The 25,871-nt window shown below is 36.5% G+C and overlaps 1 protein-coding gene across 1 annotated transcript in view; it reads left to right on the forward strand.

Moving 5' to 3' along the window:
- LOC150094691 (uncharacterized) overlaps positions 1-25,871 on the forward strand; it is a 326,662-nt gene that overhangs the window by 224,597 nt on the left and 76,194 nt on the right. Inside the window, exon 6 of the mRNA XM_090411634.1 lies at positions 19,307-19,685. Within this exon, the coding sequence (XP_090267760.1) occupies positions 19,307-19,685 (379 nt within the window). The remainder of the gene's footprint in view (positions 1-19,306; positions 19,686-25,871) is intronic.

The following is a 25,871-nucleotide window of genomic DNA, read 5'->3' on the forward strand; positions in this document are numbered from 1 at the left end:
TTGGTGTTAGTTCTCAGTTTTGAGGTTACACTAGAAGTTTACCACTAGAATTCTTTAAGAATTTTCCATCATACCAGAAGTTACCTTACTGAAAGAATGAATCCGTATTTCTACAATCAAAACTGTCTAGTAATAATATTAAAAAAATGAAGTGATTGGCTCTAAAAACATTAAACAAAATAAGATCATTGTGGTATTGAAAGCTGACAAAGGCAACACAACAGTTGTAATACATGAAAAAAATGTGTGGTCACTATTGAATGATACAAGCACTTATACTTCTGCTTTGCCTTCCTCTTAGCTGTCACTGCCACTTGTACATCATTATTCCACCACCAACCCTCCTTCTGCTCTCTAATCTTTCCAGATGTCTCACTAGATTATGGCCCACTGTGTCATTTCCATAATAACTCCAATAAAAAAAAAACATGATGAACCTGTCTGAAGACACCAAAAATGTCTCGTATCAAGACCTTCAGAACGAAGAATTAATGGACTCCCAAAATTACATAAGCAGGGCTTGCCATTGAGATCCATTGTTGATATAAAGTATTCCCTAACTTCATTGCTTTCCAAATATCTAGAAAACCTGCTATTCCCACACATTGGCAAAACAACCTCTTTTGTAAAGAACATTGCTCACTACATAGAACACACCAAAGACATCAGTAGAATCTACCAATCTGCATGCAAGCTTTTGATATGATTAATCTGTTCAACGTACCAAGAACAGAAACCTTGATGAAAGTTTATTTTTCACTTGGTTAGAGTATAATAAAATTAGTTTAATCCTTTATCCAAGTGTGAGCAAACAAAGTTTGTGCCTGAAAGTATCTTCAGGACTGGGGTAAGGTGGTACAACACCAGGGCAACTTGTTGCAAAGGTGGAGCAAGATACCAACACGCCTATATCAGTATCTCCTATAATGCAAAACACATCTCCTTGCGGATATGTCTAATGTTATGCATTAAGGGAAGGGCCACTACCCAGACTAGTTTCGACCTTTATTGAGGTCCCTTAATGCATAACATTAGACATATCCGCAAGGAGATGTGTTTTGCATTATAGGAGATACTGAGATAGGAGTGTTGGTTACTTGCTCCACCTTTGCAACGAGCTGCCCTGGTGTTGTACCACCTCACCCCAGTCCTGAAGATACTTTCAGGCGCAAACTTTGTTTGCTCACACTTGGATAAAGGATTAAACTAATTTTATTATACTCTAACCAACTGAAAAATAAACTTTCAACATTTTTCTCTAAATCCAGAGTAATTTATTAAAAAAGGGTGGCACACCATTTGGCAACTCCTATAGGTAGAGATGACCTACTAATGCTTCTGCCTTGCTCCCACTGATGAGACCTCAATAAAGCGCCCCCGAGAGAAAGCTCCATTTCCAGTCTTCTTTTGGATTCCAGTTGCCAGTTACCAGATCCCCAGAGAGAGCTCCTATTCCAGTATTGTTTGGTAAGGACCCTTCTAGTTTTTCTTTTGTTGGTTTTTATTTTTTGCAGCCTCGTTCCAATCAGTGCAGGTCCGTTTTAGGGTATTTCCTTTCGGGGACTGAAATTTGCTATTCCGTTGGTAAGGTATTTGCTTTTAAACAATGTCGAAATTCTTGCCAAGAGTTCGTACTCTCGGGATCGAAATTGACCCAAACATCGACAAAGCGACATTTGTGAGAGCTCTTCTCAAAGTAGTCAAAGCAGAAAGTATTTACGGGCTTACCCCTTATGGGGGGGGTAGATTCCAAATAGTAACAAACAACATAGAAACAAGAGAAACGCTCCTTAAAGGCGTATAGAATGCGAAGGGAAAAAATACCTACCCTTCCTAGTCGGGAGTATTTTAAAATCCGTAAAAATTGACAGGTTTCCACTCGAATATCTAGAGAAAGGGGAGGAAATCATTAAAACCATTTTCTCCAAATGGGGGACTGTCCGAAACGTAACAATCGGACAAGACGCGGATATCCCAGAGTGGAAATCAGGGGAAGTGAGCATTTCAATCGAGATGAAAACCGAGGTTCCCAACTTGATTTTTTTTAGGCTCAGCAAGAGTAATAGTCAATTATCCAGGCGTAAGAAAACAATGTTTTTGGTGCACCGCTTTGGGTCACCTTAGCGCTCACTGCCCGAAAAACAACACATGCCGCAACTGCTTATCGACAGAACACACATTGAATCAATGTGAGTCACTATGCCGTAAATGTGGGACCATATCCCATAAAATAGACATTTGTCCTAATAGGACCCTTGCAGAAAGAGCAGGAGGCGCCATAACACCTGCGGCAGTAGCCATTCCTAAGCTCACAACACAGGACTCTCGAGCTACCGGCCAAACAGTAAATGAACCACAAACAACTGAACCAGAAGAGTTTGCAGCCCTCCAACCGCCAGCTACCGCAACGACTACATTAGGAAATCGGGCAATAACTGGGAGGAATGCAGAAGGGAGAATTAGGAAGAAAAAGAAACAGATCACTAAGAAATCGGAAGTCAACAATGACAGCACAGAAACAGAGGAAATGGAAATCAACACCAGTACAACTAAACGACCCATCATGCCGGAAGAAGGAGAAATGAAACGAAATAAACAGGACACTGAAAGCCAAATAGAAGCCTCAAGTTCAGATGAGGATGAGGAAGGAAATGAGATAATATCGCCAAACAACACAGAAAATGAGGAAGAAACCTCATCAGAAGAAGAAGACAGAGAGCAAGGAAATAATCCAGAAACTAAGGAAGGAACAGACTTTGTTAAAAGCAATACTCCAAACGGCTCTGTCATTCTGAAGAACTTTAAGGGATCTCCTAAAACAGCAGAAAAACTATTTCAGATAATGACCACAAAAGGAGAGCCAACTTTCTTGTTCTTTAAAAGGAGCAATAGACTCATGTGGGGAGAACTCTATGTAAAGGATATAACCAACGTCGAGGCCCAGCAACTGGACGGTCACCTGGACTTAACAGAGGAAGAAAAACAACACCTATGCGACACATTGAAGTCACTGACACGAGTAGAACTGGAAAAGAGATACCCAGGGATGATGAAGGAATTTGAAAAAAGAACTTTACCAGTAGATACAAACACCGGTTCTTCTCACCCCATTACAAAACCGGTAAAAAGAAAAGAACCCCTATATGAATATTCGAATGTAACAAAACGAATCCTATTCTATCTTAGGAATAAACCTGAGATAAAAAACAAAGTCCACACAGCTGTACAGGAAAAGGGAGACGTGGCTTTGCAATGTGAAGGTGAGCTAGAGAGTCTTAGAATATGGCTCAAGTTTGGGAAAGTCACTTACGACCGGGCGGAATGGAGTGAATGCTTGAAGAGAATATGGCAACTTAATGATGAAGAGTCAGTACACGTACTCACAGTGATGGAAAACGTGGTAAAAGACTATGAGGAAGCGGTAAGAGATAGCAGGGCAAATATGACATTAAAAAAAATAAATAAAAAAACCTGAGTTTCTTGGTTCTGTTTCTGTATGTTCACACTTAATCCACATAGGAGAGGGCAGACCTGAGAACCCGAGTGGCGAAGACTTACAGCGAGGCGGTGCAGCTCCTTGCGGGCTGCATCACTCGGGCCAGGCTCTTCCCCCGTTCTTGCAGTACTTTTCTGTTAATTCACCGACTTTTGTTGTTCTGTTTATGCGTGTTCTAGCTCCTTTGTTGTTTCTGTTTATGTGTGTCCTAGTTCTTTTGATTTTCAATTTATGTGTGTCTTCCTGCATTTGTTTTTTCACTTCTTTCATCGGCCAGACATCTGAAGAGGTGGCTGGCTGGAGAACGCGGAGGAGAACGGATGGAGGGAGATAATGTCGGAGATCTGCTTGGTGCTGGCATTTAAGTCAGGCCAGGTGGATCGACTGAGGCCTCTTTTAACTATCTACTACTATCCACTCTATCTTTCTTCTCCTATCTCACTATCAAGCTGAATCTCAGCACAACTTTTTTTTAAATCTAAAGAGGCCAGTGATGAAAGGCATGAACTCCCATTTTACCTAAATAAAGGTCGAAACTAGTCTGGGTAGTGGCCCTTCCCTTAATGCATAACATTAGACATATCCGCAAGGAGATGTGTTTTGCATTATAGGAGATACTGATATAGGAGTGTTGGTAGCTTGCTCCACCTTTGCAACGAGTTGCCCTGGTGTTGTACCACCTTACCCCAGTCCTGAAGATACTTTCAAGCGCAAAATTTGTTTGCTCACACTTGGATAAAGGATTAAACTAATTTTATTAAACAGAAACCTTACAACTGCTGTGAAATATCATCATCATCAAATTCCTGACAGGTACCCTCAAGGGGTGTACAGGATATGATAGTACTACATGAAAAATTTACATCATTACTAACTTCCTATCTACAATTTTCCTCCAAATCAGTCTGTTACTTGTCAAGACTCCAACATTATCAGATCTTATATTTCTATCGTCTAAGCCACTTTGTACCGTATCACTCCACCTATATCTTGGTCTTCGTCTGGGTCGTTTTCCTGCTAACTTGGCAGTGTTATGGATATTATTATTCCTGTATCATATTATTCCAGCATCCAGGATTGCATTAGCTCTGCTGATGCATTCCTGGATGCTGACAATGTCAAGTTCTTTCCTAATATCCACACTTTTTTTATATGATATTGCCATTGATGCCACCTGTTGACACCTCTAATCTTTCTCAGGACTCTCATATCTGCGGTCTCTAGTCTTTGGTCAAGTGTTTTACTTCTGACCCAGCTCTCAGATCCATAAGTTAAAACTGGTTTGAACACTGACTTGTATACAGCTAATTTAGTGTTCTGACTAATTTCTCTCTTATTCCATATGAATTTATTCAATTGACTTCCCACCATACCATCTTTGCTGATTCTGTTGTCTGTTTCTATATTTAATTTACCATCTTCACTAAAAATCGTATCTAAGTAGCTGAAATGTTTTACTTGTTCCACAGGTTCCCCATTCACAACACAGTTGACATTTTCAATGATTCTACCTATTTTCATTGTATTTGTCTTTTTATTGCTGACCTTCATACCATATCTATTACAACAGTTATTCAATTTAGTGAAGGAATCTTGCAAACTTGTAACAGATTTATTTAGAAGTATAACATTGTCTGCATAAAGCAAGGAGTTGACATTACATCTCCAGTTCTGATATCATTTTAATACCAATTTCCTTCATAATGTGATCCATATAGATAATGAATAACAGAGGGAATAATGTACATCCTTGTCTGACACCAGATTTAACATTAAACCATCTTCCGGAACTTCCTTCAATTCTAACTACTGACTTAAATGACTCTAACTCATATAAAGACTCAGTATTGCTTGATATAATGCCCCATTGACACCATATAACTGTAGAGTATTGAATAGCTTCTCTCTTGGCACCTTGTCATATGCCTTTTCCAGATCGACAAAACTTAAATACAGATCTTTGTTATATTCACATGCTTTTTCAATTATTTGTCGTAAAGTGAAGATCTGATCCTGACATCTTCTATTTGGCCTGAATCCAGACTGTTCTTCACCAAGCTTTTCTTCCACAATTCTTAACCGTCTCACATTGTTTTATTTCCCTTTTTATACATGGGTACTATGAGAGCACTACTCCAATCATCGGGAATTTGCCCCTCTGTCCAGGCCTTTTGAACTATGCCGCGCAGCCATTGTAAGACTTTTATACCACCATACTTCAGCATTTCTGGTCGAATATCATCTACTCCTGCAGCCTTTCCACATTTCAATCCTTTGATACCTTTTGCTACTTCAAGTATGGATATGTATTCCCGACTGTGTGCCTGTTGAGTGTTTTTTACCATTGTGCTATCCCTGCTTGTTTCATTTAGCAATTTTTCGAAGTAGTTACTCCATACATCAATGATATCTTTTTCTCCCATTTTCATGTCATCTTTATCATCTCTAACTCCTTTTACGGGGTGCTTAAGGGCCAAAGCTTTAAAACTGAGAGGAGACCTCCACATAGCCTTTGAAGGAATGCGGAAAACCGACCATGGCTTCTGACCTAATGTCCAGTCCTCGCCTTCTCGTGGTGCACCCTGTTGGGTATCTACTTGGATACTGAACGAACGAGGATGGGCTGGCAATTTGGGATTTAGCCGACTAAATTGTATTCTTATTGGTTAAACCAAAATAAAAAATGATGGTACAACATGACAAAATTTCATGCCGGCTGGGGCGTCGCCTGGTTAAACAAGGCCCCTGTTGTTTTCGCCAGTGAACCAGGGCGAACAGCGAAAAGTCAGCTACTGGAACAAATCTGTAAACAAACCCCAACTCAACATCACCAGAGTTAAAGATCGGTACTATCAACATAAGAAGCCTGAATGGCAAAGAAATGGAGCTAGCTGAGGAATTGGATAAGTACCAGATCGACATAATAGGGGTGACTGAAACAAAAAAGATCAAAACTGGTGAGATCTTTCTGAGCAATAAATACAAAATGTTATATTCAGGCAATGACAATCAAGGAAAAGAAGGAGTAGCCATAGTATTCAACACAAAATACGAGGCTAATCTTCTTGAATGGCAGTCAGTCTCAAGTAGAGTAATGTGGGCAAATATGAGAATAGGGAACTGGACAATGAGACTTATTTGTGCCTATGGTCCCACAGAAAGTTCTACTAAGGTAGAAGTGGAGGAATTTTTTGACGCGTTAGAAAAAGCAACTGACACAATGAAAAAGGAAAAGTTGGTCCTTGTTGGGGATCTAAATAGCAGAGTAGGAAATGATTGCGAGACATACAAAAATATTTTGGGAAAATTTGGAGAAAAGAGCAAAGCTAATAATAATGGCAAATATCTGTTGGATTTCTGCTCAGGACATGGACTGGTTATTACTAACACCATGTTCCAACATAAAAATGTGCACAAATTCACATAGAGAGAAGAGGCTATGTTATTGTTGATAGTGATGTTTTCTCTATGGTGCAGGACACCAGAGTGTACAGAGGATTTGAAATTGGAAGTGATCACTATTTAGTCTTGAGCAGGATAAAATTGAATTTCATATTGAAAAGAATAACATGTAAGAAAGTTTTAAAGCGAATAAAAGTTGAGCAGCTCTCAGATGTGAACTGTAGACTAAAATACAGAAAGTTTTTTGAAAAGAAAATGAAAGAGTTTGAGAACAGGAACCAAACCTTGGAGATTCAGTGGCAAACTCTGAAGAAAACATTGATTCTGCCAGAGATGCATGTGGTGAAGTTGTCTGCAAGGATAGAAAAATTAGAACTCCATGGTGAACACAGGAAGTTAAAGAAGCAGTGAAGGAAAAGAAGAAAGTATATTAAAAGTTCCTGGCAAATAAGTCAGCTTATGCTCTTAGAGAATACAGACACAAATGTAAGAAAGCTAAACACTGTGAAAAACTAGCTAAACAAAAGTCATGGGAGGACTTTGGCAAGAATATAGAAAATAAATATCAAGAAGGTGGCAAAATATTCTGGAGGTTGTTGAAGAAGCTTAGGAATGGAGGAAAGAGTGCTGTAAAAGGAGTTAGAGATGATAAAGGTGACATGAAAACAGGAGAAAAAGATATCCTTGAAGTATGCAGTAATTACTTTGAAAAACTGCTAAATGAAACAAGCAGTGATGACAGCACAGTGGTAAAAAACGCTGACCAGGCATGCAGTCGGGAATACATATCCATACTTGAAGTAGAAAAAGCCATCAAAAGCTTGAAATGTGGAAAGGCAGCAGGAGTAGATGATATTTCACCAGAAATGCTGCAGTGTGGGGGTGTAAAAGTCCTACAGTGGCTGCACTGCATAGTTCAGAAAGCCTGGACAGAGGGACGAATTCCCAATGATTGGAGTACAGCTCTCATAGTACCCATATATAAAAAGGGAAATAAATCTGAATGTGAGAATTACAGAGGTATTTCCTTACTGAGTGTTCCTGGCAAGATCTATGCAAGTATACTTGAGAAACGGTTGAGAAGAATTGTGGAAGAAAAGCTTGGTGAAGAACAAGCTGGATTCAGGCCAAATAGAGACTGTCAGGATCAGATCTTCACTTTACAACAAATAGTCGAGAAAGCATGGGAATATAACAAAGATCTGTATTTAAGTTTTGTCGATTTGGAAAAGGCATATGAGTAGGTGCCAAGAGAGAAGCTATTTAATATGCTGCTGTTATATGGTGTCAATGGAGCATTATATCAAGCAATACGTAGTCTTTATTTGAGTTGTAAGTCAGCAGTTAGAATTGAAGGAAGTACAGGAAGATGGTTTAATGTTAAATCCGGTGTGAGACAAGGATGTACATTATCCCCTCTGTTATTCATTATCTATATGGATCATATTATGAATGAAAGTAGTATTAAGCCTGATATCAAAATTGGAGATGGTAATGTCAGCTCTTTGCTTTATGCGGACAATATTATACTTCTAAATAAATCCTCTACAGGTCTGCAAGATTCCCTGACTGAATTGAATACCTGTTGTAATAGATATGGTACAAAGGTCAGCAATAAAAAGACAAAGACAATGAAAATAGGCAGAATCATTAAAAATGTCAACTGTGTTGTGAATGGAGAACTTGTGGAACAAGTAATACATTTCAGCTACTTAGGCACGATTTTTACTGAAGATGTAAAATTAAATACAGAAATAGACAACAGAATCAGCAAAGCTGGTATGGTGGGAAGTCGATTGAATAAATTCATATGGAATAAGAGAGAAATTAGTCGGAACACTAAATTAGCTGTACCAGTTTTAACTTATGGATCCGAGAGCTGGGTCAGAAGTAAAACACTTGACCAAAGACTACAGACTGCAGATATGAGAGTCCTGAGAAAGATTATAGGCATGAACAGATGGCATCAATGGCAATATCATATTAAAAATGAGGTTATTAGGAAAGAACTTGACATTGTCAGCATCCAGGAATGCGTTAGCAGAGCTAATCTCAGGTGGTATGGTCACTTAAATAGAATGGGAGAGAAAAGATTAGCAAAACAAGTGTTCTCTGCCAGGTTGGCAGGAAAACGACCCAGAGGAAGACCAAGGTATAGGTGGATTGATACGGTACAAAGTGCCTTAGACGATAGAAATATAAGATCTGATAATGTTGGAATCTTGACAAGTAACAGACTGATTTGGAGGAAAATTGTAGATAGGAAGTTAGTAATGATGTAATTTTTTCATGTAGTACTATCATATCCTGTACACCCCTTGAGGGTACATGGCAGGAATTTGATGATGTTAATGATGAGCTCCTTTTACAGCACACTCTTTCCTCCATTTCTAAGCTTCTTTAACAATCTCCAGAATATTTTGCCACCTTCTTGATATTTATTTTCTATATTCTTGCCAAAGTTCTCCCATGACTTTTGTTTAGCTAGTTTTATACAGTGTTTAGCTTTCTTACATTTGTCTCTGTATTCTCTAAGAGCACAGGCTGACTTATTTGGCAGGAACTTTTGATATGCTTTCTTCTTTTCCTTCACTGCCTCTTTAACTTCCTGTGTCCACCATGGAGTTCTAATTTTTCTATCCTTGCAGACAACTTCCCCACATGTCTCTCTGGCTTAATCAATCAGGTTTTTCTTCAAGGCTTGCCACTGAATCTCCAAGGATTGTTTCCTGTTCTCAAACTCTTTCATTTTTTCTTCAATAAGCTTTGTGTATTTTAGTTTACAGTTCACATCTGAGAGTTTCTTAACTTTTATTCGCTTTAAAACTTTCTTACATGTTATTCTTTTCAATATGAAATTGAGTGTTATCCTGCTCAAGTCTAATTAGTGATCACTTCCAATTTCAAATCCTCTGTACACTCTGGTGTCCTGCACCAGGGAGAAAACATCACTATCAACAATAACATAGTCTATGAGACGTTTCTTTTTCCTTGCCTCTTCTCTCCATGTGAATTTGTGCACATTTTTATTTTGGAACATGGTTAGTAATAACCAGTCCATGTCCTGAGCAGAAATCCAAGAGGTATTTGCCATTATTATTAGCTTTGCTCTTTTCTCCAAATTTTCCCAAAATATTTTTGTATGTCTGACAATCATTTCCTACTCTGCTATTTAGATCCCCAATTTTTTCATGCTTTCTCTAAAGCATGAAAAAATTCCTCCACTTCTACCTTAGTAGAACCTTCTGTAGGACCATAGCACAAATAAGTCTCATTATCCAGTTCCCCATTCTGATATTGTCCCACATCACTTTACTTGAGATTGCCTGCCATTCAAGAAGATTAGCCTCATATTTTGTATTTAATACTATGGCTACTCCTTCTTTTCCTTGATTGTTATTGCCTGAATTATACATTTTGTATTTATTGCTCAGAAAGATCTCACCAGTTTTTGTCTTTTTTTTTTAAGTCACCCTATTATGTCGATCTGGTACTTATCTAATTCCTCAGCTAGCTCCATTTTTTTGCCATTGAGGATTCTTATGTTGATAGTACTGATCTTTAACTCTGGTGATGTTGGGTTGTGGTGTGCTTTCAGATTTGTTCCAGTAGCTGACTTTTCACTCTTCAGCCTGGCGAAACACAACGGGGGGGGGGGGCTTGTGTAACCGGGCGATACCCGAGCAGTCATGAAATTTTGTCATGTTGTACCATCATTTTGTATATTGGTTTAAGCCAATAAGAATACAATTTTGTCAGCTAAATCCCAAATTGCCAGCCCATCCTCGTTCGTTCAATATCCAGGTAGATACCCAGCAGGGTGCACCACGAGAAGGTAAGGATTGGACATTAGATCAGAAGCCCTAGTCAGTTCTCTGCATTCCTTTAAAGGCTATGTTGTGGAGGTCTCCTCTCAGTTATACTGCTTTGACCCTTAAGCACTCCGCTATGAAATATTTACAAATTAAGTAGTCATTACTATGGTTAGTACATATGTTTTTAGTGATACTATAAGACCTATTTCCACGGTACACCATAGATCTCTTCAAATGTTGCATTAATAGCACTTTGTTCAAATTCCAAGAAAAATATTTTGAATAGAAGGAAGGATTAGCAGTGGACTGTTTTCTTTCTGGCTGTTGGCAAATTTGTTCATGGTGTTGTCTGAAGAGAAAGCCATTTATTACCAAGGAACTTGTGTGGGTGAATCAGTGCCATTCATAATGGGGCATAATAGCAAGTATGTTTTTGATCTTTGTCTTGGTGGGATCATGGTCTAAACTTTAGTTTGAAACCAAAAAAGATTACACAAATAAGCTTGTCTTCCTCCACAGAGATCATTCTACCTACCTTTCTTTAGACCGTAATCCCACAAATACACAGATCAGAATACTTCACTGGCTCCTTAAAAAGGATATCTTCCCCAGATATATATGGGTTACCAAAAAACCACAAAGAAAATGTGCTAATTATGCCTCATTGTGGATGGCATTGGTTTTCCCACATACAAATTAGATAAACATTTAGTCAAAGTGCTCTCACAATACTGGCAACACTCTTTCACACATTAAAAACTCTGCACACTTTTAAGCCAGTATGAAAAAAACCTCACACTTCAATGCACTGTCAGTTTTGATGTCTCCTCTCTATTTACTAATATTCCACTTAAAGACACCTTAGACCTTAACCAAGCTGTATTTCCTCTGATATTTCAGCCCTGTTTCAGCTCGCCATGAACTGTGGCTATTTCATTTGGTAAGGGAAATTCAACATAGGGAACAGCCATGGGTTCCCCACTTTTGCCACGTCTGCCAACTACTTCATAGAGACCTTCAAAGAGAAAGCCTTAAACTCTGCTCATATAAACCTACTATTTGGCTGTGCTCCATAGGTGATGTGTTCTTCACATGGCCTGGATGCTCTCTCAGCATTTTCTTAACACATCTACATAATTAACATCTCAGGATCTAGTTCATCTTAGAAAAGGTCAACAGCAACAGTCTCTCCTTTTCTAGATGCTCTGATCATACATCAGCCTAATGGATCCCTGGCTTTCTTCGTTTACAGAAAACCCACACATACTGGTGGGTATATTCACAAACAGTCATGCTGCCATCCTCTTTCCTAACAATATGGAGTTATAAAACCTTATATAACAGGACAGAATTAATGTATTCTTATAGCAGTGTCATAACTACTGACTTTGACCAAATTACACCTTCTTAGCCAATGGCTACAATTCCCAACCAAATCCAAAGAATATTAAAATCTCATAACTACAAACCCCCTCTTCTTCCCCGCTCCAGAACAGAGACTACACAATCTTTCACCATTCCATATATTTGGGGCACATCCAAAATATTAAAAGTTCTAAATAAATACAACGTTACAACTACTCACAGACCACATAAAAAATTGGCATCCCTTATCCGTTCCACCAAAGACCAGCCACCTTCCCTAGACATGCCAGATGTTTACCAGGTTCCTTGCAGTTGCAAGCTGTCTTACTACAGCCAATATCAGAATTTCTGAACTCATGAACTACATCTCGTTCCACCATTACAGCCACTCTGAACTTGTTGACCATGCTTTGGACACCCACCACCAGGATACATTGGAAGAAGGCCACTCTACTCCACCTCAGCAAATACAAATATGAGAAGCTATTCCTGAAATCTGCCTTGTCCCTGAGAAACTTTCCGAACTTCAACAAATTTGAGTGCATGATAACTGCCCCAAATTTTGCAAGTGCTGATCCTCATATTTTCAGCCTAATTGCTAAAACCACCCAATTTAGCCATTTAGGACTCTAGGCCTTCGGTTGCTTTTCTTTAGTCTCATTTACCTAGTTACTTACCTTCTTGCATATATCATTGTTCTGTGTTCCGTGATGATGGTAATTTGATTTTGACAAAATAGAGAAGTATTAATTTAAAAGTGATTCTAATTAATATTTAGTATACATTGTAATTTCCTCAGCAATAATAATTATGAATATTCAATGTATAAGCTTTCTATGAGAATTGCATGACTCCATGGAATAGGTGAAAAAAAAACCAGAACACAACTTAAAATTTTGCTGAGATATTTGATGAGTATTCATCTTAATAATATCTTCCCTCAGATTAAATTTACTGTGGAATTGGGGGTAGACAGGTTTACCATTTTTATACACAGTTGTAGAAGTATTCCCAGCAAAATACACTCAGATTTTCATTGTATATATAGGAAGCCAACAAACACTGCATGATATTTGCATGCCTCATCCCATCACTATCCAGCAGAAAAAAATAGGCATTATTCATTCACTACATGATAGAGGTACAGCTCCACACCTAAACACCATACTATCAAAGAATGGTTACAATAGGACATTATTCACCAAAATTTTACGTCAGCCTCTTAGACAGTCAGTGAGCATGAAAAACAAGACTTAAGAGGAACGGTGATTCCTCCTTATTTTCAGTAGGTCATAGGCATTTGGTTTTTCATCCTTATTTTCCCAAGTGCAAGCAGAAAAGCTTGCACATGAATATCTTCATAACTAGTTTACTCATATGTATATAGAAAACATTTCATTTCTCATTGGGTTGCTTTTGTATTTCAAATGATAACTCAGTCAAAACTGGTTTGAATGTACTATCTCACTGTATTGCATAGCACACTCTGCTAAATCTTCTAATGAATTTTATTCTCTATAAAGAGTAGGCAAAGCCATTTTGATCTTATCTAACTTTTGCTGAGGGGACAGTTCAATCTCCATCAGTGGCCAATCAGGGATAGCCTATCCATAACTAATTATTAACAGCATCTGATGAAGAGAGGCAGACAAGGGCTTTCATCTCACAGTTTTTAACCCAAAGACAGTATATTATTGGCTGAAATAGTGTGGGTTTTATGGTTGCTTTGTTGAGTTTATTGGATGAAAAATCTGACTTTCCAAGAGAATAAAACTTTCTTCCCATGCCAGAGATTGACTAACTTGAGAACTTATCAAACAAAGAATTAGCTGGCAATTAGATTCAAATATACAACAGTTTTCTTCAGGCAGCCTAGAACTATGGGCACAAAAGCCACAGGGCTTCACAGGCATACATAGCACTCTCCTTGAATGTATGATTCTACTCATTATGGATAAAGATCAACTTGATATAAAGTCACCTTCTTTCTGTATACATGCCAGTTATTGAATATATTTCATGTGCAGACTTGTTTTCCTAAACTTAGGTGAAATTAAAAAAACAAAATAATATATAAATAAAACTGACTTTCTTTCCTGGTGGAACTACTACATCAGCTCTAAAACAGAATATTTTAATATTATGGTGACTGGCCATTGAGCTAGTGCTTAGTACTTCCACCAGTCTGATTCCCGCTGATAAGTCCTCCATAAAAGGCGAAACAAGTTTGTGCAACTTCAACAGAATTGAAGATTAGCATCATTGCAAGAAGCATCAATGAAAACAGGCAGATCTGGCAGAGGAATTAGAGAAATGTCCTGATGACATTACTGAGTATTTAACATAAGGACCAAAATAGGTGAGATGATAGTTAAAACAATCTCACCTATTTTGGACCTAGTTCAACACTAATCACAAAGATAAACTTTTTGTATTGGAGCTAGCAGTTTCAAGTATAATAATGTGGACAAATTTCTGTGTAAGGGAAACTGAATATTTTCATGTACTTACAAAAACCTACTGGTTTTTGTTGGAGGCCTGAACAATAGAGCTGGAAATCAGTGTAGGTTTTGTTGTTTCAGTGATACTTGTGTCATAATATTTCATAAAATTAATTCAGTAACTCAAGAAAAGGAGTGAATAATTTTTATTCACTCCTTTCCTTGTCATCACAGGTCATCAGGCAATTGACAGTTCAGTACAAAGTAGAACTCGAACAGTGGATTAATTTAAAACAATGAGAGCCACGTGATGCTATCGTCAGTTGTTCTGTTTATTAATTAAATAATACTTTTATTTTTCTCCTTTGTGCTGAACTTTGTAGTATGTTTCCATTTGGGAAAAGACTATAAAGAAAATTAAATTTTCAACTTTATATTGTTAAGTTTTAGTATAGGAAAATTTCACACACATAGTACTCTAAAGATCTGTCTCTAACAGCAGTTAGAATTTTGGTATTATTACTATGTTGGAGGTTTTTTCCCACTTTGTTGGACTATAATAAATTTAGTTTAATCCTTTTATCCAAGTGCAAGCAAACAAAGTTTGCGCCTGAAGTATCTTTAGGACTGAGGCGACTCGTGATAAAGGTGGACTAAGCTCTCATCACTTGTCTTAGTATCTCCCATAATGCTAAGCATATCTCCTTGTGGATATGTATAATACTATGCATTAAGGGAAGGGCCACTACCCAGACCGGTTTCAACCTTTATTAAGGTCTCGTCAGTGAGAGCCAGACCCAGAGGTGTTGATACTAAGATGGAAGTAATGGAGAAGTCATATTTACCTATAGGAGTTGCAAAAGGTGTCTCACATTATTATTAAATTACTCTGGATTAGAGAAAGATGTTGTAAGTTTTTTTTTTACACTTGGTTAGACTATAATAAATTTAGTTTAATCCTTTATCCAAGTGTAAGCAAACAAAGTTTGCACCTGAAGTATCTTCAGGATTGAGGCAACTCGTGGTAAAAAAACATTGAACTGGTATCCATTTTCCCATGCCTATTGAAATCATTCTGCAAGTGCTGCATTCGTGATTACCCCATCTCCTTGCAGACATGTATAATGCTGTGCATCAAGGGAATGCCACTAGCCAGACCAGTTTCAATTGTAGTGGCTCTTCCCTTAATGCATAGTATTATACATGTATGCAAGGAGATGTGCTTAGCATTATGGAGATACTAAGACAAGTGATGAGAGCTTAGTCCACCTTTACTACGAGTTGCCTCAGTCCTGAAGATACTTCAGGTGCAAACTTTGTTTGCTTACGTTTGGATAAAGAATTAAACTAAATTTATTATATTATTATTAAGAAAGACTTCCAGGGAATCAGGGACTCATCGAGGGAGGCTACATGCTACACGCACCAGCTGTCATGCTTATTTTTGAATTCATTCGCACTGCTTGCACTCACAACATCCAGTGGCAGTCCATTCCAATCACACACCACCCTATGAGAGAAAAATCTAGCCCTCACCCCCTTCTTAGCAGCATTCATTCTTAGCTTCCAAGGATACTCTCTTGTCCTTTCCCCACCCTCAATAAATTGAAAAATTCCATCAATTGAAATCCTGTATGACCCTTTAAGAAGTAAGTCTCAATCATATCACTCCTCTTTCTCCTGTTTGCTAGTGTTTGAAGTCTACAAATTCTTAATCTGTTTTCATAATCAGTATTTCACAATCCTGATGTCATTTTTAACACTCTCCTTTGCTCTCTTCAGTATATCAGAATCACAACAGAAATAAGGAGACCAGACCTGCGCACAATAGTCCAAGTGAGGTCTTATCAAGCCCTTGTAAAGAGGTAATATGACATCCTTATCTTTATGAACGTTCATTTGGGCATTGCAATTATTTTTGAGTTGTATTTGCATTCTTTGCTACATGGCCCTTGAAATTTAACTTCTTATCTGCTAACACTCCAAGATCCCTAGACCGATCAGTTTCCTTCTAGCTTAATTCCACTAATATAACACGACCTTGGATATCTAATCACACCGAAGTGAATGACATTGAACTGATATCCATTTTCCCATGCCCACAATTCCAGTCTATTCAAATCATTCTGCAAGTACTGTATATCAGCTGCATTCCTGATTACCCTATCTGTCTTTGCATCATCAGCAAGTAGTGTATTTCGCTTGTCAAATCCTTCCTAATATCATTAATGTAAATATTAAATAACAGTGAACGAAGCACTGATCCTTGTGGTACGCCACTGGTTACCTTAAATCTTGCAGGCCCCCTCCCCCATGTACCACAAGTACATGGGGGGGGGGGCATCCTCTAATGTGGAAAGGCAGCAGGAGTAGATGATATTCAACCAGAAATGCTGAAGTATGGAGGTATAAAAGTCTTGCAATGGCTGCGCTGCATAATTCAGAAAGCCTGGACAGAGGGACAAATTCCTGATGATTGGAGTAGAGCTCTCATAGTGCCCATATATAAAAAGAGAAATAAAAACTGAATGTGAGAATTACAGAGGTATTTCCCTACTGAGTGTTCCTGGTAAGATTTATGCAAGTATACTTGAGAAACGGTTGAGAAGAATTGTGGAAGAAAAGCTTGGTGAAGAACAAGCTGGATTCAGGCTAAATAGAAGCTATCAGGATCAGATCTTCACTTTATGAAAAATAGTTGAGAAATCAATGGAATATAACAAAGATCTGTATTTAAGTTTTGTCGAATTTATTGCCAAAACTTAGTCAAATAAAGACTAAGTTTTGGCAATACTTAGTCTTTATTTGAGTTGTAAGTCAGCAATTAAAATTGAAAGAAGTACAGGAAGATGGTTTAATGTTAAATCTGGTGTCAGACAAGGATGTACATTATCCCCTCTGTTATTCATTATCTATATGGATCATATTATGAATGAAAGTAGTATTAAGCCTGATATCAAAATTGGAGATGTTAATGTCAGCTCTTTGCTTTATGCGGACAATATTATACTTCTAAATAAATCCTCTACAGGTCTGCAAGATTCCCTGACTGAATTGAATACCTGTTGTAATAGATATGGTACGAAGGTCAGCAATAAAAAGACAAAGACAATGAAAATAGGCAGAATCATTAAAAATGTCAACTGTGTTGTGAATGGAGAACTTGTGGAACAAGTAATACATTTCAGCTACTTAGGCATGATTTTCAGTGAAGATGATAAATTACATATAGAAATAGACAACAGAATCAACAAAGCTGGTATGGTAGGAAGTCAATTGAATAAATTCATATGGAATAAGAGAGAAATTAGTCAGAACACTAAATTAGCTGTGTACAACATAGTGTTCAAACCAGTTTTAACTTATGGATCTGAGAGCTGGGTCAGAAATAAAACACTTGACTAAAAACTAGAGACTGCAGATATGAGAGTCCTGAGAAAGATCAGGGGCACAAACAGATGGCATCAGTGGCAATATCATATTAAAAACGAGGATTAGAAAGATCTTGACATTGTCAGCATCCAATAATGCATTAGCAGAGCTAATCTGGTATGGTCACTTAAACAGAATGGGAGAGGAAAGATTAGGAAAACAACTCAAAGGAAGACCAAGATATAGGTGTATTCATATAGTAAAAAGACAATAGAAATATAAGATCTGATAATGTTGGAGTCTTGACAAGTATCAGACCGATTTGGAGGAAAATTGTAGATAGGAAGTTAGTAATGATGCAAATTTTTCATGTAGTACTATCATATCCTGTATACTCCTTGAGGGTACATAACAGGAATTTGATGATGATAGTTTATAATCCAATCTCATATTCTCCAGTTTATGCAACAGTATTCCACTATATTCTGTCAGAAGCTTAGCAAAATCCAAAAGTATCATGGTATATCCATTCCCCTTGTCTAGTTCAATGGTAACATTGTTATAGAAGGTGAGCAAGTTGCTAAAACATTACCTTTCCTTAGGAAACCAATGTTGCTCATTTCAAAGTAGAGATATCAATGTCAACCCATTTCTGAATCCAAGCTCTAACCAATTTTTCCAAAATCTTCACCACCACCGCTGAGATACTGATTGGTCGATAGTTGGATACATTGGCCTTTGCACCACCACCCTTGTGCAATGGAATTACCATACATTCTTTCCTTTCCTGTTCTAAGACTCATATTAAACAGCATGGTCAAAGAATAGTCAGTAGCTGAAGACTCTTTTAGCACATGTGATGATATCCCATCAATCCCTATTACTGAATTATTATTCAGTTTGTACAACAGCTCTAATACTTCGTCTTCATACACCTGGGTTTCTTCATTCAATGAAAAGGTATCAGTGAGCTCAGTGTCGTGTACACCAGGTTGATAGCTTTTAACAAAATGGACACTCATTAGTTGAACAACCTCTTCTGCATCTGTAACCTTCACACCATCTGCATTTAGAAGAGTTATTCTTTCTTTTACTTGCAGCATATTGATAGAATATTTTGTATAGAATAGTATGTTTTTGAGATTGTTTCAAGCTATAGTTTATTTAATTGTAATATAAAATGCAGTTTCAGTAATCATTCACAATTTATTTTAAACCATAATTAAGTGATTAAGGAGAAAAAGAACTTGTGGGATGAAGAAAAAAGGATGGAAATTAAAAAAAAAAAAGAAAGAAAGAAAAGTTGCCCGGTGTCTAATGTTTTAGTTTTTTGTGTTCTGTCTAAAGTATTTCTGTAGTTTGAAATTCTTGTTTATCATTCTGAATTTTGAAGTTTTCCATATTTTTTTTTTTAGACAACAAACATAATTCCTGTGATTCCTGCAGTACATCATTCACCACCAGCTTTGCGACCAACTTCAACACCACTTCTGCAGACAGGAGCACCTTGCAAAAATTTATGCTCATCAAACAGTCATGCAAAAAGCATTGGGTCCCATATGTATGCCCAGGTAAACAGACCACAAAAAAATCCCTATGCTAAACTCAAAGGTCATTCAGACTCTGATCATGATACAGATGAATATGATGATCCCCGAAAATTTCATTCTAAAAAGATAGGAACTACAATAGCTAATCAGTCATCTACACCAGAAACTGATCTTGGTGAACCCCCTCCAATACCAGAAAAACATTTTGATACCTCTGAAGTACCATCACCCATAAATCCAACTGGTAAGTGTTAAAAATTTATATATTACAGATCATAACAATTCTTTTCAAATTCAATATGGATATTGAATTTGAAAAGACTGTCTTAATATTCTATTCACTATTAACAGATCTTAATTATTGTCAGATAAGCAAAATACCTGATAATTGAAGAAGAATAATGTAGATGTTTTACTTCAGGGACTTCTGTGGATGGCAGAATATTAATTGTTTGTTTGGTATTACATTCCACATGGAGACTTTCTTAAACTATCATTTTATTAAGATTAAATCTTCTAGTTTTGTGTGCATTATTTCAACTCTTTGGGAGAGGAATAAAAACTTAACTCATATTATGCTGACTGACTAAGTCATTTTGACTGAGTTAAGTTACTGGACTTATATAACAAGCAAACAGCAATACAGAACATTTTAAGTAGACCAATCTTGTGCATGTGCAAGTCATTATATTATGATAGTTAGCAATGTGATGAGTAGTGTATTTGCTTGCTGTTTTTGATGAAAGATGACAAACCTGATGTAGGATCATGTTTCTTGTTTCATTGATTTCTTATTCATTGATCATTTGTCTCTGTACATGCTGCTAGTCCTGATTTGTTTTCTTTCTCCCTCCTCACATCAAGGATGTGACAGGGATTGGGAGTAATGACATGTATATGTCAAGTATGACATATATTTGGCATTGGCTGGCCTGTTTATCCTACAATTCCATGTGAACAAACAAATAATCGTGAACAAATAATAATTAGGTTTTCTGCGTGGTGAATGGGGAGTTTTTGGAGGTTCAAGGCGACTTTAGATCTTGTTTAGCAGAGTGAATATTTCTTATATTCTTTGCTGAAGCAATATCTTGTCAATGACTGACCATATGTAAGGGACTGATACCAGTACCACTCCTTTATCTACTTTTTTTTTTTTTTTTCTGTCAGTCTCTTTGTCTAGGGCAGGGGTGGGCAGCATTTAGGAATTGGAAGGCTGTATATCACTGCATGAATTCTTCATAAAACCACATACTTCATATATAATAAATTTTGCTAAAATTATAAAGAGGTCATATGCATACAGTGTGAATATTGATATCACATTAAAAATCTATTAATTCAAAATTTTATTTACAAAAAAAAAAAATAATAATAATTCAAGAATGGAGTTCTACAAACTAAACATCTGAATAGTTAATAAAATACTTTACTATATTTTAGGATTATACAAGCTTTACGTTAATTTATATAACTGAGTGGTACATAACTTAATTACTTAGTTGAGATTGCTTATTGCTGGATAAGAAGCAGATATTTGGTTTTCAGTATTGTCTTTTGCTTCAGTTTGTCTTCAAGATGATGACCTGGAAGACCAGTTTAAGCTAAAATGCTGTCAAATAGAGATTTCAGATTCTGAGAGCTCAGTTAGCTCCATTTGTAAATTGTTGTCAACTGCACTAGAATTATCAACCAGGTGTGGTTGGAAAGCTAGTTTTAGTGTGAGATCATGTTTCTCAAAATCTTTAAACCGTCATTGTATTCATTAACATCGCAGTTTCTTAAGGTTTTATTGGTGCACCATTCTTCAACAATCTTTGCCAGTTCAGGAAAATGTTCAGCTGAAATTACAGGTTTTGAAAGAAGAGTTTTTGAAAAAAAAAAAAAAAAAAAAATCAACTACTTCCTAAATGCTAGAATATTCTGCTGTATGTTTTGATTTGATGTATTGATTTTCATATATTGATTTAGTTTTGCTTTGCAGGCACATTTAGCTGGTTTTGTTTTGATATTAAATCACATAAAAATGCAGCATTTATGTAGAAATCCTATTTAGAAAATTGTTTATTTAATTCCATGTAAAAATTTGTAATTTGTTTTCTTGGTGTAAAATTTTTTCTAGAACTTTTCCCTTCGTTAATCAGTATACTATAAAGTGATAAGAAAGATCTATACTTAATGTTTCCTCATCAATTTGAAGCACATTGCGAAACTGACAAAACCTTGAAGCATTTACTCGAATATAGCTAACAATATCAGTAATCATCCTTAATGTGTCTTTTAAAAGAATAGATTTGGCACAAAGATTCTGTTGATGTAATATACAATGAAGTGAAATCGAGTTATTAGAATTTTGTATTTTATTTTGTAGCAGTGCAACAAATTTTTCATGTTTTCCTCTTATAGAAGGAGCACTATTAGTATACACTTACCAAATTATAAAAATTAAGCTTTGCTTCCCAATATTTATCTTTAAAAATATTAAGAACATCAATTCCACATTCTCCCCATGAGAGCAACCGAAGTGAAGCTCCTCATAATATTGAAAATTGGAAGTTATAACATGAATATAAAATAAAACTCCCACTGAGTCAGCAATATCAGTGGATTCATCTAGGGCAGGGGTTAGCAAACGTTTGAGACGGAAGAGCCAAACCTGTCCCTCACAACACTTTAAAAATTATTTGAGAGCCATAAGTATATTTTTACAAATAAGGAAAATTTAAAGTAATATTATAGTAATATATAACAAGTTATAATATTAATTATATCTTTATTAAATGAAGAAAAAATCACACAAAAAATTGCTCCATTGGTTTTAATCAGTGTGAGCAATGAGCTTGCATTTCCTTAGAAAATTTCTGTGTGTCCGGTTTGTAACTAGTCGTTTTTAATTTAAGGCACGATTCCAAGTTGGCATCAGTAATTTGGTTTCTCAATTTACATTTAATGAAATTCATGTTAGAAAACGATTGCTCACATAAATATGTAGACCCGAAAATACTGAGAACACCAAATGCAAATTTTTTCAACTCATGATATGAGTCTGGAAGACTATTCCAGTATTGAAAATCATTGAGTCTGCCATCTGTAGTTCTTTTATAGCAGTCTGCTTGTGCTGTGAAATCAGACTGCATTTTTCTTTTTCCAGTTCTGCTATTTCAGTACCAAGACGTACAAATTTGGAGCTCCATTAGTCTTTGCTTATCAAATCCAGCAGTTGTATTTCATAATTAGCTGTGTCAATATCAAACGGAGAAAAATTTAATTCCTTCACATTGGCATTAAGAGGATTTGTAATAAAAGTTAGTCACTTTATTATTTCTGAATTCCTGAAACATTTGAAGAAAAGATTCTCTCATTTTTAAAACTGCTGTCTTGAAATAATCTTTGTTAATGAGGGCATTGTTTTCTTGGCGATATTGAGACAAGTTTGGGAAATGAACTAAAGGTCCCCTCCCTAAATCTTCAGCGAACATAATCAATTTCTTTTCAAACAAAATAACTTCCTCTAGCATTGAAAAAGCAGTATTTCCCTTGCCTTGTAATTTACGATGGAGCTGATTCAGTTGTGATATAACATTTACCATAAAGTACAATTTTTGCAACCACTGATCTTCTGTTAATTCTGGATATTGAACATCCTTGTTGTCGAGGAATAGTTTGATTTCATTTATGCAAGATGCAAAATGCTTTAACATGTCGCCTCTGGAAAGCCATCAAACCGTTGTACTGGAGAAGATCTGAATACTAGCTCTCCATTTCACTTAGCAACTCTTTAAATTGTCGATGGTTAAGTCCTCTTGCTATAATAGTGTTGGTAATCTTAATTACCAATTCCATAATTTTACCAATTTCTTATGTAAATGTATGTGCACAAAATGCTTCCTGGTGGAGTAATCACTTCATGATTAATTTTTCCTTTTAAAATTAAAATAAAACCCTTTTTCGCTCCCGTCATACTTTTTGCACCATCGGTCGCAATTGACACAATTTTATTGAGTGGGATATGGTTTTTTTCCATGCATTCAAGTACAGCATTTGCTATTTCCTCTCCACACATTTGGCCCTTGAGTGGCAATAATCCCAGAAGTTCTTCTCTCAAACCCCCAGATGATACATACCGCACAAAAAGGGAAACTTGGGCTGTGTCCTTGATACTCATCTACCGCAATTGATAAAGCTGAAGCTAATTTAACATCTCATCATCATCATCAAATTCCTGCCATGTACCCTCAAGGGGTGTACAGGATATGACAGTACTACATGAAAAAAATTACATCATTACTAACTTCCTATCTACAATTTTCCTCCAAATCAGTCTGTTACTTGTCAAGACTCCAACATTATCAGATCTTATATTTCTATTGTCTAAGACAGCGCTTCCCAAACTGTGGGCCGCGGCCCCCTTGGGGGCCGTAGGTTTTGTTGAGGGGGGCCGTGAAATAATGAAAACAAATTTAAAATGTTTTAAGACTAAGTGTATTTTTTTTTTATTTTAAAAGAAACATATTCAACTTTTATTATTTCTTTTTTGTTATTTTTTATATTTTAATGGAAAAATTCACACATTGGCGTTGGTTCACAAACTTTGCTTCCTGCGTATTTCGGCGCTTAATGAATGTTAGTAAATATTGCTTATTCATATGTTTCATTTCAAAGCAGTGGTTAATTGCATTTACTTCGAATGCTCTCCGGGGAAGCTCCAAATCTTCTTGTCCCTTTCATCACACGTTCGTAATCAGGCACTGTTGATATTGACTTTATATACATATCAAAACTCGTTTTATATTATCACTGTCATCCGAGCTAGTTTTCTGTTACCAATAAAAGTTTCGCATATACTTCACACATGAAAAAAAAGCTTAAACAAGTTCATGTGGGGATATAGTAACTCGCTTGCAGTGGTAAACAACACGCCCTCCCTAAGAGCCACTATATTGCAGAGGCAATAAAAATAAGTACTTTTATTATGCCAGTGAATAAGGTATGAGGAGTCTGTGTAATATATTTCTCAACAAATAGTGCAATTAGAGACAACTGGGATAAAAACACACTAATTAATGAATCACATGTCCCCTCATACAGAAACTATGCTGTATAGACTGAAACAGAACCATATGTTGCATGGGCAAACACAGTATCTAACTAAAAACTATTATTATTAATTAGATGTAGGTGAGTTCGATTTCCCAAGGCAGCAATAAAATTCAACGGAACATGTTAAAATTCGTAAAAGTGTTAAAACTAAGTAATATGTATAATGAATGTTATGGCAGTTTCACATATGGAATTCGGTTGAAGAGAGTTAGCATTTCAACTCAATTGTCAGCTATGCTTTTATCTTTCGGTTGCATGATCTTTTGTTAATACCTCACCAATCATATGCACGTTTTAATAAACAGACTGCCTTTGCTGTCTGTTTCGCGTTAGGCTTAATTACCGTAAAGGGAGAAAAGTCACAAAAGAGAAATTCCTGGTCCGGGGATCCCTTATTCAGGTAATATTCACTAATTTCATGTTATCAGTCTATGGTGTGCCAGTATCGGTAAGTGATGATATTATTTGATCTATTCTACGTTAAAAAATTTAACCCTGAGATGGATAAGTGGTTGATAAAAAATAAAAAAAAAACCATAATTGACTGGCCTGCAGAGAGCCCTGATGAACATCTGTGGGATGAATTGGAGCGTTGGGTGAGGTCAAGGAAGAATGGTCCAAAATTTCCATTGATTGCTATCATACACTTGCAGAAAGTGTGCCCTGTAGGATTGTTGCAGTCATTGCAATGAAAGGAGGTCCTGCATCTTATTAAGATGGGCGCCATTGCTGTCATTTCTTTACACTTGTGGTGTTGTCAGCATAAACAAATAACACTTTTTCCACATTGATTTGTTATAGGTTTTGCAGTCTATGTGGGAGTGACATGCAAGCAGTTACTGCTTTACATAGTTTCGCTTTATTAGTTCCCAAGTTTATGATTTTTTTTTTTTTTTTTTTTTTGCCACTTATCAACAAAATTGAAAATAGGAACATTAATTGCAGTAATCATTATCTTTGGGAAACTTTTGATTTGCTAATTAATGCAACAGATGAGGGAGGTCCAACTCTTGAAGAATTTTGGAGGGGATGCCATATTTTAGACGTAATCAAAAGAAACAAGCCTACAACAGAATTATAGAATAATCACAAAAAGTGTTTGTAATAAACTCTGATCTCGGTTTAATGATACTTTTGAAGAATTTCACGAACCAGCAGAGATTGTATACAAAATGAAATAGAAGCAGTTATTAATACTGCTAACCAATTGCAGCTTGAGGTTTCTTCAACTGATGTCACTGATCTGCTTCAAGCAGACAATGGAAATTTCACCAATGAAAACCTAATGGAAATAGCAGAATATCAAAATGCTCAGCTGAAAAACTCCTGT

The sequence above is a fragment of the Typopeltis vanoorti genome, chromosome 21, assembly GCF_054136105.1.
Source record: "Typopeltis vanoorti isolate ZY-2024b chromosome 21, IOZ_Tvanoo_1.0, whole genome shotgun sequence".
In the NCBI taxonomy this organism is placed as follows: Eukaryota; Metazoa; Arthropoda; class Arachnida; order Uropygi; family Thelyphonidae; genus Typopeltis; species Typopeltis vanoorti.